We start from the raw sequence: 14977 nt of genomic DNA, 5'->3' as shown, positions 1-14977 counted from the left end.
GGATTGGACATTCTGGAGGCAGGAAACATGTTTCCGCTGATGGGCGAGTGCTGAACCAGAGGACACAGCTTAAAAATATGGGGTAGACCATTTAGGACAGAGATGGGGAGAAACTTCTTCACCCAGAGAGTGGTGGCTGTGTGGAATGCTCTGCCCCAGAGGGCAGTGGAGGCCCAGTCTCTGGATTCATTTAAGAAAGAGTTGGATAGAGCTCTCAAAGATAGTGGAATCAAGGGTTATGGAGATAAGGCAGGAAGAGGATACTGATTAAGGATGATCAGCCATGATCATATTGAATGGTGGTGCAGGCTTGAAGGGCAGAATGGCCTACTCCTGCACCTATTGTCTATTTCAGGTTGGAAACCTTTTATTGTTCTACAGCATTGTTACTGACTGTTAGTATCTGCTGTTTGATCAGAATACAATGGTGTATTCATTTGTTGAGTTTCAAATTTAGCATTTAACTTCAAAACAGTTCATCAGTGCTCCTTTCTACTTTTACCACATCCTCCCCCTTGCCCCAAGCCTCATCATTTGTTTTGCTCTCAATGACTCCTAGAGTAATCTTCTTGAAGGTCACTGCCTGTGCCCATTGTGGAGAGCCCATTGTGTTTTTCTTGTGTCTCTTACCAACTCTGATGTGAAAGTTTTCTCAGGAGTGCTGTTTTCACTCTGTTCCTTCGACATTAACTGCTTCAGAAGCATTACCTCAAAGATCAAACAGCCTCATGCTCTATCTGTTAGGGAGCTTTAATCACCTGGGGGTGAAATAGCTGAGAATGAATCGAAGGAATTCAAATTTTAAGAATGTGAGCACGGGTTGTCAGGGTTTAGAGGAGACTGGTCTCCTCTCCAGAGAAGGGTCAGCCATGGGAATCTGCCAGTCATGTGAATGCACTGTCTGTGGCAATGTTTCCCAACAGTAGATAGGACACACAAAGGGCAGGCTGCTCCACGGTCAATGCTTTTCCTAACCCTGGTCAAGAGATGAAATTCCCCATCATCACTCCCTAGCACTTCCTCACATGTTCCAAAAGCATTGCCTTTGACATCCCATAATATCTTGTGTCTCTACGTCCCTACAACATCAAGCTCTCCACTTTGAAATACCTCCACACATGCAGGAGACAGAGTCCCTTCAATCCACAGTCAGACGGCCAGTGAGCCGCTAGGGGACCTACCTGGAAATAACTGCCTGGTTGGAGCACTGAGCTGAGCTTGTTTCGTCACTTTGAATGCCACGTCTGCTCCCTGCGCATTCCTTCTGTTCTTGCAGAATCCAGGGGTTTTACGAATTCCGTTTGGCAAATTGTGAAAGTCTAAAGTTTGGAGGACATCAACAGGACCAGCTGTGGAGAGAGAGAAAACACAGGGGTTTATCAAACACTACGGCAATCATAAAACAACTGGTAAGATTCATTTTCCAAAAAACAACCTGAGGACGTGACAAATACCTTACAGACAATGAAATGTGTTTCATAGTCACTGCTGTAAAATAGGAAACACAGCAGCCAATTTGTGCACAGCAAGATCCCATTAACAGCAGGTGGTCATGGCCAGTCTGTTTCTGTGATGTCAATTTGAGGGAAAAAGTTTAGCCAAGGACATCAAGGACAACTCACCTCCTCGACTTTGGGATTGTATTATGGCATTTACACATCCCAAGAGCACAGTGCTATAGCAGTGAGAAAGCAGGGAGCAGTGTTGATAAATCTGTGGCTCTAAGAGGTGTATTTTGTCCTGGTTTTTTAAAATTGTTTTCAGGCAGAGGTACCAGAGCCACTAGGGTAAACAAGTTCTGAAGCCTTGGGGTTTTTACCTAAAGTTAGAACAATAGAAGCAGCCTGGATGAGTGTGGCCAGCTCTCACAGTCTAGGATTTCTAGTTATTTTTACTTTCTCGGTTTAACTTTAAGCAGTTGCTGTTGTAGGCTTGAAGAAGAGCATGCGATTCTTCCCTTTCTCAATTCTAATCAAAAGCTGCTGGTTCTGTCCCTAAGCTGCTAGATTGCATGTAAGATAAAATCTGATTTTCTGAATTTGCCTTTTTATCAAAGTTAAAAATCATACAACCCCAGGTTATAGTCCAACAGGTTTAATTGGAAGCACACTAGCTTTCGGAGCGACGCTCCTTCATCAGGTGATTGTGGAGGGCTCGATCCTAACACAGAATTTATAGCAAATATTTGCAGTGTGATGTAACTGAAATTATACATTGAAGAATTGATTGTCTGTTAAGCCTTTCATCTGTTAGAATACAGTGATAGTTGGAACAGTTAATTAGCAATAGCTACTGTATCAATTATTCTGTTAAGTTTTCCAATAGAGTTGTTATTCTAACATCTTCTTTCTTTTGTTGTATTAACTACAGGGTTTAAATACAGGTAATAAATTGTGTTTTACTTAATGTCAAGTAGTTTGACCAATTGAATTGCATCTGGAACTCAGAAACCTTACATTTGCCTTTAAGAAAACATTAGGGTCTTAAAATATTGACAGGGTTTGATTTTGTCCATAACAAGTGGACAGTAATTTTTTTTTCAGATTGTAGGAAAGGTACTATGGTCAGGATGTGGAACACCACACTCTTAGTACACCTCAAAGATCCAGCCTTGCAAATACAGAATATAAATTCCTCATTTATTGATACACTGGAAATAACATAGAACATTACAGCGCAGTATAGGCCCTTCGGCCCTCAATGTTATACCACCCTGTCATACCAATCTGAAGCCCATCCCACCTACACTATTCCATGTACGTCCATATGCCTGTCCAATGCGACTTAAATGTACTTAAACTTGGCGAATCTACTACCGTTGCAGACAAAGCATTCCATACCCTTACTACTCTCTGAGTAAAGCAACTACCTCTGACACCTGTCTTATACCTGTCTCCCCTCACTTTAAAGTTGTGTCCCCTCGTGATTGCCGTCCCCATACTTGGAAAAAGGCTCTCCCTGTCCACCCTATCTAACCCTCTGATTATCTTGTATGTTTCTATTAAGTCACCTCTCAACCTTCTTCTCTCTAACAAAAATAGCCTGAAGGCCCTCAGCCTTTCCTCAAGACCTTCCCTCCATACCAGGCAACATCCTAGTAAATCTCCTCTGCACCCTTTCCAAAGCTTCCACAAATAAGAGGGATAATTACAGATTTCAGGAGGAGAAAGTGAGGTCTGCAGATGCTGGAGATCAGAACTGAAAATGTGTTGCTGGAAAAGCGCAGCAGGTCAGGCAGCATCCAGGGAACAGGAGAATCGACGTTTCGGGCATAACCCCTTCTTCAGGAATCCTGAAGAAGGGCTTATGCCCGAAACGTCGATTCTCCTGTTCCCTGGATGCTGCCTGACCTGCTGCGCTTTTCCAGCAACACATTTTCAGATTTCAGGAGGACACAGACATGGAAAATGACAGATCCATGCTAGATTTTACAGAGATGTGTGTGACGTGACACTTTTTTGGAGGATGATTGGTATACAATAGGAGGATTTTAAATAAGAAGCAAGTCCAAAATGCCGTGGGTACCCTGGACCAAACCATTGAAGATTCTGGGACAAGATCAGTTCCAGCCAATGGGATAGAAGTGGTGCATTGTGGTCAATGTTACCATATTAACATTCTGTAGGCCTCGGCTGTGCTCTGGCGACAAAGACTCAAATGCACCGTTCACAAATAAATAATTAACAATTAATAATTCTGCAATGTAGGTCTACTCTCAGTCCAGGTGACCATTGATTCACGAAAGCCCTTCAGGGAAGGAAATCTTCCATTTGACACCAGACTCACAGCGATGGAGTTGACTTTCAAATGCAGTCTGAGTGGCCGAGCAAACCGTTCCATGAAAGGGCAATTAGGGATGGGCAATTTACACTGCTCCAGCCACTGACACCCACCTCGCAGGTAAGAACAAAGTGAACTATCTGTGCAATTCCTGAGACAAACTGTCTCACGGTAACACTGCAGATTGCACCAGGAGCTGCTGGCACTTACCGCTACACACACCTCTCTTCCCTCAACTGCTCCACTTGTCTCATGGCCAACGTGCACAATCTACACTCACTGTCTCACTGGCTGACAGTGTTCTAACTCATGCCATGTCCTATTCATCTGTCACTCCTCAGCTCACTGACCTACTCTGATACCCAGGAAAGATGTTCCATGAGATCAAAATTCTTCACCGTCTTTACTAATTCTTCCATGGTCACACCTCCCTTTCCCTCAGTAACTGCGTTCAGCTCCAGAGCCCTCGGAGATCTCTGCATCTCTCTGATTTTCTCCCGTGTTTCTCAGCACCCTTTCCTCCACCACTGGCAGCACAGTCCTCAGCTCCCAGGCCCAGAGCTCTGGAATTCCCTCCTTAACCCTCTCCATGTCATGCTCTCTCCTCCTTTCAAATGTTCCTCAAAATCTACACCTTTGACCATAGAATCCCCACAGTGTGGGAACAGGCCATTTGGCCCAACAAGTTCACACTGACCTGAGGTGTGTTCCACCCAGACCCTTTCTCTGACCCTATCCTTAAAGCATTGCATGTCCTATGGCCAATGCACCTAACCTACACATTCCTGCACACTACGGGTAATTTATCATGGCCAATCCACCTTAACATCTTTGGAATGTGGGAGGAAACCGGAGCACCCAGAAGAAACCCACGCAAACACAGAGAGAATGTGCAAACTCCCCACAGACAGTCACCCGAGGGGTGCAGGGGCTGGAGGAGGTGACAGAGATAGTGAGGGATGTAGGGGCTGGAGGGTTTACATGGAACGGGAGGGATGTGAATCATTTAACATAGGGACTGTGAGGTGAGTCAGATCATAGGTTGGGGGGGGGGGGGGGGAGTTTGGGTTGAAGTATAGATTAAGTGAAATGTGGAAGATTGGTTGGAAGGACACTGGGGGATATTGGAATGTGGAGCCAACAGAGTTTACATCAGGTATTAACCAGCAGTGGGAGCAGGCGTATCATTCTCTTTATTAGTTGTAACATACTAGAGGTCAGTAAATTGAAGTATTGACATTGGCTGGGTGTGTGTGTGTGTGTGGGGGGGGGGGGGGGCGGGCAGGAAGCGGGTTACTGTCCAGGGCAAAGAGCCACAGGCAATAAATCCCAGCCCAGTCAGCATCAGGGAAAACCGGGAACATTACTGGATTTGCAACGCTCTAAAACTATCAATGTCAGCCTGTCTCTGAACAGAATGAAAGTGTGTTAAAGAACACTATTAAACATTTCACAAAAATATTTCTGGTCATTCACATTCCAATCTCAGATAATAAAAGGAAAAAACTGCAGATAGAGTCAGAGAGTTCTACAGCTCGGAGTCAGGCCCTTTGGCCCTCGCTGGTCCATGCTGACCCAAATGTCCATCCACACTAACCCCATTTCCCTGCACTTTGCCCATATCCTTCCGCATCCTTCCTGTACATGTGTTTGTCCAAATGCCCTTTAAATGTTGTTAATGTACCCGCCTCAACCACTTCCACTGGCAGCTCATTCCAGATGCTGGAAATCTAAAATAAAAACAAATTACTGGAGGAACTCAGTAGGTCTGGCAGCATCTGTGGTGAGGAAGATACGGGGTGGAGAAGGGGGTGTGGGGAGGTGGGGGGGTGAGCAACACACGCACACACACACACACACACCCCCACATACACACACCCCACACCCTACACACACACCCCACACCCTACACACACACCCCACACCCTACACACACACCCCACACCCTACACACACACCCCACACCCTACACACACACCCCACACCCTACACACACACCCCACACCCTACACACACACCCCACACCCTACACGGGAGGGACACGCGCACACACACCCAGTCCAGTTCGACACTTTCAGAGCCCCTCCACGGTGTTTCTACAATTGCAGAAAAGTAGAATTAGGGTCATCCAGAAATAGGAGCCTGATGAAGTGGGTGAGTTTTAAATGACAATGTTTATTTTGTAATTACAGACATAATTAGAGGTAACTCTGGCTCAGCCTATTCCTGGACACTTCTGCCGTCTCCAAACGCATCAACCAGACAAATGACATTTACCTAGCACCAGGGCCCACTTTGTCTGATGGACATAATGCTGACACTGCCCTGCGTATCGAAGATTAAAGGGGGATCCCATGGAGGTCTCTCAGATGATAAAAGGAGTTGATTGGGTTGATGGAGAGAGGAGGGGGAGAGTCCAGGACAAGGGGCAGGACCTTCTAATCTGAGCCAGGCCCTACAGGGGGAGTTGAAACTTTATTGCTGGAACAGCACAGCAGGTCAGGCAGCATCCAGGGAACAGGAGATTCGACGTTTCAGGCACAGGCCCTTCTTCAGGCCTGTGCCCGAAACGTCGAATCTCCTGTTCCCTGGATGCTGCCTGACCTGCTGTGCTGTTCCAGCAATAAAGTTTCAACTTTAATCTCCAGCATCTGCAGACCTCACTTTCTCCTACAGGGGGAGATCAGGAACCATCTCCCCACACCGGGGGTAGTGAGGTGGGAGGATCTGAAATGTTTCCCATTAAACACCCAATGAGGCTGGAGGTGTCAGGAATGTCAGATTAAACTTTCAAAAGTGGGATTTATGAACAGGCAGGAAATAGAGGGATATGGACTGTGTCGAGGCAAAACGTTTTTGGTTTAGAAAGGTGTCATGTGTCAGCACAGGCTTGGTGGGCCGAAGGGCCTATTCCTATAGTGTACTGTACTGCTGTTTGAGAGTTATTTCTTGTTAGATGAGAATAATGAGGAAATGGGGAAGAAAGTGGGGAGTTGGAATTAGGAGACAGATCAGTAAGGAGCTGAATGGCCTCTTCCTGTGTAGAATTCTTCATTGGAGTAATGTCCCGCCCTGTGTACTTTCTGCATCTGGGAGGTCATTTCAGAACAATAAGGAAGCTCGTGGTCAAACTGCCCACCCAGTACTTTGTGGACAGCTGACCACTATGCACTTAGAAAGTTTGCATGCAAGACTGAAAATAATCATTCTCTAAATGCTTTACCCACAATAATCCTCCTCTATAATCTGATACAAGGTCTAATCAGCCCAAATACAATGAACTGCTCTTTACATTGTCATTGTGGCCTCTCTCTGCCCTGAACACAACCCCCCTCTCCCCCGCCCAGACATCTGCACAGGTAGAATCTTCGAGTTTCTCAGGTATCTGTAGGGTTCCAGTTCAGCTGAGTTGCTGCTTCAGACGCTGACAGGGCCGATGTTGTAGGAGGGGCTGCTGAGTGTCACAATCAGATTTAAATTTGACGCTTGGAAATGTTCCCGCCAACAATTAATGAAATTAAGACCAGATTGGCACTCAAAATGATTTAACTCAAAATCATAAATAGTTATGACACACACAGAGGCCACTCGGTCATCGTGCCAGTGCTGGTTGAGAATGTGTTATTCATGGAATCACATCACACAGAAGAGTCCCTTTGGCCCATCCAGTCTATCCCACCAAAAACTACTCTCAATCTACCCTAGTCCCACTTCCCCCGCTAGTCCCATAGCCTTGAATGTGATGACATTTCAGTTGCTCGTCCAGGTACGTTTTAAAGGTGGTGAGGTTTCCTGAGTCAACTCCCCTCCCAGGCAGCACATTCCAGACTCGCACCAACCTCTGGGTGAAAACACTTTCTCAAATCATCTCTAAATCTCCTGCCTTTCACTTCAAAATGTTGCTCCCCCGGATATTGATCCTTCAGCAAATAGGAAAAGCTGCTTTCTATCCACTCTGTCCATGTCCCTCATAATCTTACACACCTCTATCTGAGACCCCTCCAAATAAAACATCCTGAGCTTATCCAGCTTTTCCTCATCACTGAAATGTTCCTTCCCAGGCAGCATCCTGGTGAATCTCCTCTGCATCCCCCCACCCCCCCCAGTACAATCCCTTCCTTCCAGGAAGGACCAGAACTGCACACACTACTCCAGTTGTGGCCTGACCAAAGTGCTGAACATAGAACAATACAGCCCAGAGTGGCACCGACCTGTGCTTATCCAAGGACTGTATGGCTCCAGAATATTTCCTTCTCTTATAATCTATACCTCGACTGATAAAGGGAAATATTAACCACCGGCCAATCTCTGTGTCATCCTCAAATTTATTTATCATCCCCCTCCCACATTCTCATCCCCATCATTGGTCTCTCAAGTCCAAAGATGTGCAGGTTAGATGTGCTGACCATGGGAAATAAAGGGTAGAGGGATGGGTCTGAGTGGGATCCTCTTCAGAGGGTCAGTGTGGACCAGTTGGGCTGAATGGCCTGTTTCCACTCTGTTTTATGGATGATTTATGGATATCACAAACAATAAGGGACCCAGCACCAACCCTGTGATACCCTCTTCTGTCAGGCAGAAGATACAAAAGCCTAAACACATGCATCAACATGTTCAAGAACAGCTTTTTCCCTGCTGTTATTAGACTGCTGAATGGACCTCTCTAATTTAAATCTAATGTTGATTGTGCTTTTTGAGCATTTTCTTTGCAGCTGTAACATTATAGTCCTCGCTCTGTCCTGTCACCCTGCGGTCTTTGTCTGGTATGATCTGTCAGTACTGCAGGCAAAACAAAACTTTTCACTGTACCTAGGTATGTGTGACAATAATAAATCAAATAAAAAGGACATGAGGGCATCTTTTTTTAAAACATTGCAGAATGAACTTGCAGAAACGCCGATGGATGTAGGTAGAGAGTCATAGAGTCAGAGATGTACAGCACGGAAACAGACCCTTCAGTCCAACCCGTCCATACTGACCAGATATCCCAACCCAATCTAGTCCCACCTGCCAGCACCCGGCCCATATCCCTCCAAACCCTTCCTGTTCATATACCCATCCAAATGCCTTTTAAATGTTGTAATTGTACCAGTTACAACATTTAAAAGACATCTGGATAAGTACATGAATAGGAAAGGTTTGGAGGGAAATGGGCCAAATGCAGGCAAGTGGGAAAGTGGCCAGTGGGGACTAGTTGGACCGAAGGGTCTATTTCCATGTTGTATGACTCTATGATTCCTCAAATGAATTGTCCCTCAGCCTCCCCTGTTCTAAGGAGAACAATCCCAGCCAATGCAATCCTTCCCCTCAGCAAAAATTCTTAAATCCTGGCAACATCCTGGTAAGCCTCCTCCTCCATCCCCTCTCCAGTCCAATTACATTGTTGCTGAGCTGTACTCCCCCTAGTGTCAGATACATTTCGAGCAGAACCCTCAAGGTGTTGTATTCCAGATCTCAGCCGATAAAGGACAAATCCCAAGTACCTCTTAACTATTGTATCTCCACGCTCTGCCACCTTCAGGAATCCGTGAACACAGGGGTTTCCAAATCTTTCTGATCTTCAACATCCTACAGTTTCAATATCCTACATTTAGTGGGACATCCTCTCATTATTTGTCCTCGCCATCAGTTATCAGTTGACACTTCTCAGTTTGGTCATTGGTGCAACCACCAAGCCAGGCAGTTTACAGCTTCCTCCCTCAACAACACACATCTATTTCTGTATCATCTGTAAATGTCCTAGCTGGCCTACACCTTTGTTTAAACCACAAACAAGTGACCAAAATCTAAGCCCAGCAAAGTACTGCAGGAAACATCCTTCCAAACACGAAAACCCTTTTGTTCCACTGTTTAAGTGAAATAATTTTCACAATGTCTGACTTGTCTCTCTGTGATTTGCTGTGTACCTGAAATGCAGTGAGAATCAAGTATTTGTTACATTTCTGATAGCTGGAGGTATGTGTCCAGACACCTAATTGCAAATTGGAACAGTCGAATGAATATTGGATGCACTAAGAGTTTGGCAGGTCCTAGAAGCCCATGATTAAAATTTGACAGCCCTGACAACCCATTTCTAGCTGAGGAGCAATTTGAATGACTCCTACCATGTGGAAAAAGTTGCCAATTTCCACTCTCCCATAATTCACATGTTAATTCAACTCCTTGCAATTCGCTCCAAAGTTTAACTCTAATTAATATCTAGAATTTGACGACACAGCATCACTCCAAAAATTGAAGTATAAACCATTTGCTTTCCAGGAAGCAGAAACACAATCAGCAATATATTTCCCATAAGTGCACAGGAAAATAATGTGCATTGATCAGGCACCATTCCCCACTCAACAGAAAATAAAACACAATGCACTCTGTCAAAAACACAGACCACTCCATGCACTGGAAGACCGCACATCGGAGAAGAGCAAAAGATATGGGAGCAGAATTCGGCCATTCAGCCAATCAAGTCTGCTCCACCATTCAATCATGGCTGACATGTTTTTCAATCTCATTCTTCTGCCTTCTCCCCACAACCCATGATCCCCTTACTAATCAGGAACCTATCTATCTCTGTCATAACTGCACTCAGTGACCTGGCCTCCACAGCCCTCTGCAGCCATGAGTTCCACAGAGTCACCACCCTCTGGCTGAAGAAATTCCTCCTGATCTCAGTTCTAAAGGTTCATCCTTTCACCCTGAGGCTGGGTCTCTCCTAAAAGTGGAAACATCTTCTCCACATCCACTCTATCCATATTTCTCAGTATGCTTGAATCTCAATCTGATCCCCACACACCATCCTTCTGAACTCCATTGAGTTCAGACTCAAGAGTCCTTACTCACTCCTTATACGACACGATTTGGAGATGCTTATGTTGGACTGGGGTGGACAAAGTTAAAAATCACACAACACCAGGTTATAGTCCAACAGGTCTATTTATAAGCACCAGCTTTCGGAGCGCTGCTCCTTCATCAGGTGGCTGTGGAGAATAAGATTGTAAGACGCAGAATTTATAGCACTGCATTGTAAACTTTTGCTATAAGCCCTTCATCCCGGAGACCATTCCTGTAAACCTTCTCTGGAACCCCCCCAACACCAGCACATCCTTCCTCAGATACAGGGCCCAAAACTGCTCCCAATATTCCAAATATGGTCTGACCAGAGCCTTATCCAGCCTTAAGTGTACATCACGTGCTCTTGAATTCTAGCCCTCTTGAAATGAACATTCCTAACTGCCAACGGAACCTGCATGTGAACCTTAAGAGAATCCTGAACCTGGACTCCCCAAGTCACTGTCCGTCAGATTTCCAAAGCTTTTTTCCCCATTTAGAAAATAATCCAGGTCTCTATTCTTCCTACAAAAGTGCATAACCTCTTATTTTCCCACGTTGTGTTCCATTTGTGGACAACGATTGTGAAAGAGAAAACTAAACCACAATCATCAATCCCCCTCCATCTGTGCTGGCACTGGCCTTTGGGTGAGATATCAAAAGGAGGGTTGGCGTTCCACTTATACAATTACAATTTCACAGATCGTGATCTTACAAAACAACATCTGAAAACAACATTCTGTATACAGAGTCAGTCTCCATTTTCACACAAACACAATTTGAGACTAATTCTGGTCGAACTCATCTGTTTGGAGAATGATGGGACTCCGGCTGTCTTGTGTGCATTCACCCTCCTGTCTATATGCACAATGCCCAGAGAGTGAGCGTTGGTTTGTCATCTGCTGATGGTTTACCCTGAGCTGTTTCCTCCCTGGTACCCTCAGGGGGAGAGTTGAGGAGGTAGGACCACCCCAGCCACAGCTGGAATGAAACCCACACTGTTGACATTCTTCGGAATCAGGATAACGATGAGAAACATATAAAACACCCGCTCAGCAACAACCTGCTCAGTGATGCCCAGTTTGGGTCCGCCCAGGGTCACCCAGCTCCTGACCTTGGGTCAAACATGGACAAAAGAGCTGGATTCCAGAGGGGAGGAGAGAGTGACAGCCCTTGGCATTTGACTGATTATGGCATCAAGGAGCCCGGGCAGAACTGGAATCAATGGGTAACAGGGGACAAACACTCTACTGGTTAGGGTCATACCTGGCATTGAACATGGTATTACAATACAGCGCAGAACAGGCCCTTCGGCCCTTGTTGTTGCACCGACCTGTGGAGTATTCTCAGCTCGTCCCCTACACTATCCCAAAATCATCCATGTGCTTATCTAAGGATTGTTTAAATCTCCCTAATGTGGCTGAGTTGACTACATTAGCAGGTAGGGCATTCCACGCCCTTACCACTCTCTGAGTAAAGAACCTGCCTCTGACATCTGTCTTAAATCTATCACCCCTCAATTTGTAGTTATGCCCCTCGTACACGCTGACGCCATCATCCTAGGAAAAAGATTTTCACTGTCTACCCTATCTAATCCTCTGATCATCGTACATGTCTCTATTAAATCCCCCCTTAGCCTTCTTCTTTCCAATGAGAACAGACCTAAGTCTCTAAGCCGTTCCTTCACTGTCACTGGGTCAGAATCCTGGAATTCCCTCGCTAAGGGTATTATGGGTCTACCTACAGCACATGGACTGCAGCAGTTCAAGGAGGCAGCTCACCCCCACCTTCTCAAGGGGCAACTAGGGACGGGCAATAAATGCTGGGCCCAGCCAGTGATGCCCACGTCTGACAAATCAGAAACATGGTGAGGACGATATTAAGGAGAGTCTTGAAGGGTGGGAGTGAGGTCGAGATGTGGAAGTGTTTAGAGAGGGAAATGATTTAAGCCATCAGGTTAAAATTGTCCCCAGTAATTTCACAGTTCCTCGGCCATCATTAACAATGTCTCTGGGAGACCCATTTCTGTGGGGATTGTCCACAGCCTGCACACAAAGGTGAGAGGTCATTTAGCTGAAGACCTTATGTGATGAAAGGAACAACACTGGTTTTTGGGTTTCGGAGAGGAGGGTCTGGAGTGCTGTCCTGTTGGAGCATTCATCCAACACCACCATCCCAGAAAGGTAGAGACATTAGATGACCGTGGAGGAACAATGACGGATATTTCTGTGTATAATGCAGAAGTTGCAGGATCAGTTCATTCCTAAAAGGAAGAAAGATCCCAGGAGGAGGCATGGGCGGCCGTGGCTGACGAGGGAAGTTAAGAAACATATAAAGTTAAAAGAGAAAAAGTATAACATAGCAAAGATAAGTGGGAAAACAGAGGACTGGGAAGCCTTTAAAGAACAACAGAGGATTACTAAGAAGGAAATACGCAGAGGAAAAATGAGGTACGAAGGTAAACTGGCGCTCCATTGCCTGGCACAAGACAAGTGCAGAGGGGTGACTTGAGCAGCCACTGCTGGCGGAAAAAGCCTACTGCACCTGGTATTCCCAGGCGGTCTCCCATCCAAGTACTAACCAGGCCTGAGTCTGCTTAGCTTCCGAGATCAGACGGGATCGGGCGTTTTCAGACTAGTATGGCTGTAGGCGCTGGCCCCTGCCTTTTCTCCCTACTTCAAGGCGTGCTGGCCAGCCACATTTTCTTTCTTGCTCTTTCTCTTTATCCCCTTTGGCTTTTTTTTCTCTTTTCTCTTTGCTCTTCCTCCTCCGTGCGTGCTTCCCTCCCTCCGTCCCTCCAGCTGCCTTTCAGGCCAGCCCTTGCCCACCAGGCTCCTGTAGTCTCCCACATCCCCACACAGGCCAACTGCAAGCCCTCCCCCTGCTTCATAGGGCCGCAGCCTGCATTCTCTCATCCTTCCACACTCCTCCACCCCTCCATTTCGGAATGCCGGGCACTGGCCAGTGGGGTACCGCACGGATCAGTACTGGGACCGCAGCTTTTTACAATCTATCTTCAGGATATACAAGATGGTATTCGCAATAACATTCGCAAATTTCATCAGCTGGGTGGCAGGGTGAAATGTGATGAGGATGTTAGGAGATTACAGGGTGACCTGGACAAGTTAGGTGAGTGCTCAGATGCATGGCAGATGCACTTTCACGTGGATAAATGGATCCTTATCCACTTTGGTGGCAAGAACAGGAAGGCAGATTACCACCTAAGTGGAATCAATTTAGGTAAAGGGGCAGTACAGAGAGATCTGGGGGTTCTTGTACACCACTCAATGAAGGTAAGCATGCAGGTACAGCAGGTAGTGAAGAAGGCTAATAGCATGCTGGCCTTCATAACAAGAGGGATTGAGTATAGAAGCAAAGAGGTCCTTCTGCAGCTGTACAGGGCCCTGGTGAGACCACACCTGGAGTACTGTGTGCAGTTCTGGTCTCCAAATTTGAGGAGAGACATTCTGGCTATTGAGGGAATGCAGCGTAGGTTCACGAGGTCAATTCCTGGAATGGCGGGATTACCTTACACTGAAAGACTGGAGCGACTGGGCTTGTGTACCCTTGAGTTTAGAAGACTGAGAGGGGATCTGGTTGAGACATATAAGATGATCAAAGGATTGGACACTCTGGCGGCAGGCAACATGTTTCCGCTGCGGGGTGAGTGCCGAAACAGAGGACACAGCTTAAAAATACGGGGTAGACCATTTAGGACAGAGATGAGGAGAAACTTCTTCACCCAGAGAGTGGTGGCTCTGTGGAATGCTCTTCCCCAGAGGGCAGTGGAGGCCCAGTCTCTGGGTTCATTTAAGAAAGAGTTGGGTAGAGCTCTCAAGGATAGTGGAATCAAGGGTTATGGAGATAAGGCAGGAACAGGATACTGATTAAGGATGATCAGCCATGATCATGTTGAATGGTGGTGCAGGCTCGAAGGGCTGAATGGCCTACTCCTGCACCTATTGTCTACTGTCTATAAAGGAGTTAGACATCTTGAAAACAGGATCAGGAGGAACCTGCAAGGGGTTGCCCATGGGCCAGTGCCTGGACAGTGTCTCTCACTCTGTGTGTAAGCAAGTGAGATTTTGGTGCAGGGACCACATGGTGCAGTGGTTAACAAGACTGTAAACAGTGGGCAGAAGAGTAAGAGGATTCAGAAGGTCAGACCGATTGAGAAACTGGGCAGGACCAGAGCAGAAATAATATGATGTGGATCAGAGTGAAGTGATGGAGATGGGCAGGTACAACTTTACAACATAATCCAATGGCACCATTGTGGGAGGGTGCAAAAGCAGAGGCACTGGGGAGAGGGGCAAAGGGTAACTTTGGGTGGGGGCATGTCAGGGGGTGTCGGGGAGGTGTGAGGGGGGTGGGT

At 46.3% G+C, this 14977-nt stretch overlaps 1 protein-coding gene and 1 non-coding gene across 2 annotated transcripts in view; both read right to left on the bottom strand.

Annotated features, from left to right (window-relative positions):
* Nucleotides 1–14977, bottom strand: part of LOC122554735 (collagen alpha-1(XI) chain-like) — a 37420-nt gene that overhangs the window by 13215 nt on the left and 9228 nt on the right. The window contains exon 2 of the mRNA XM_043700113.1: nt 1182–1349. Within this exon, the coding sequence (XP_043556048.1) occupies nt 1182–1349 (168 nt within the window). The remainder of the gene's footprint in view (nt 1–1181; nt 1350–14977) is intronic.
* Nucleotides 13135–13253, bottom strand: LOC122554812. Its single transcript, XR_006313097.1, has one exon. It is a non-coding gene; the product is annotated as a 5S ribosomal RNA (ribosomal RNA).

Source organism: Chiloscyllium plagiosum, chromosome 11, assembly GCF_004010195.1.
Source record: "Chiloscyllium plagiosum isolate BGI_BamShark_2017 chromosome 11, ASM401019v2, whole genome shotgun sequence".
NCBI lineage: Eukaryota > Metazoa > Chordata > Chondrichthyes > Orectolobiformes > Hemiscylliidae > Chiloscyllium > Chiloscyllium plagiosum.
This window is presented reverse-complemented; position numbering and strand designations above follow the sequence as displayed.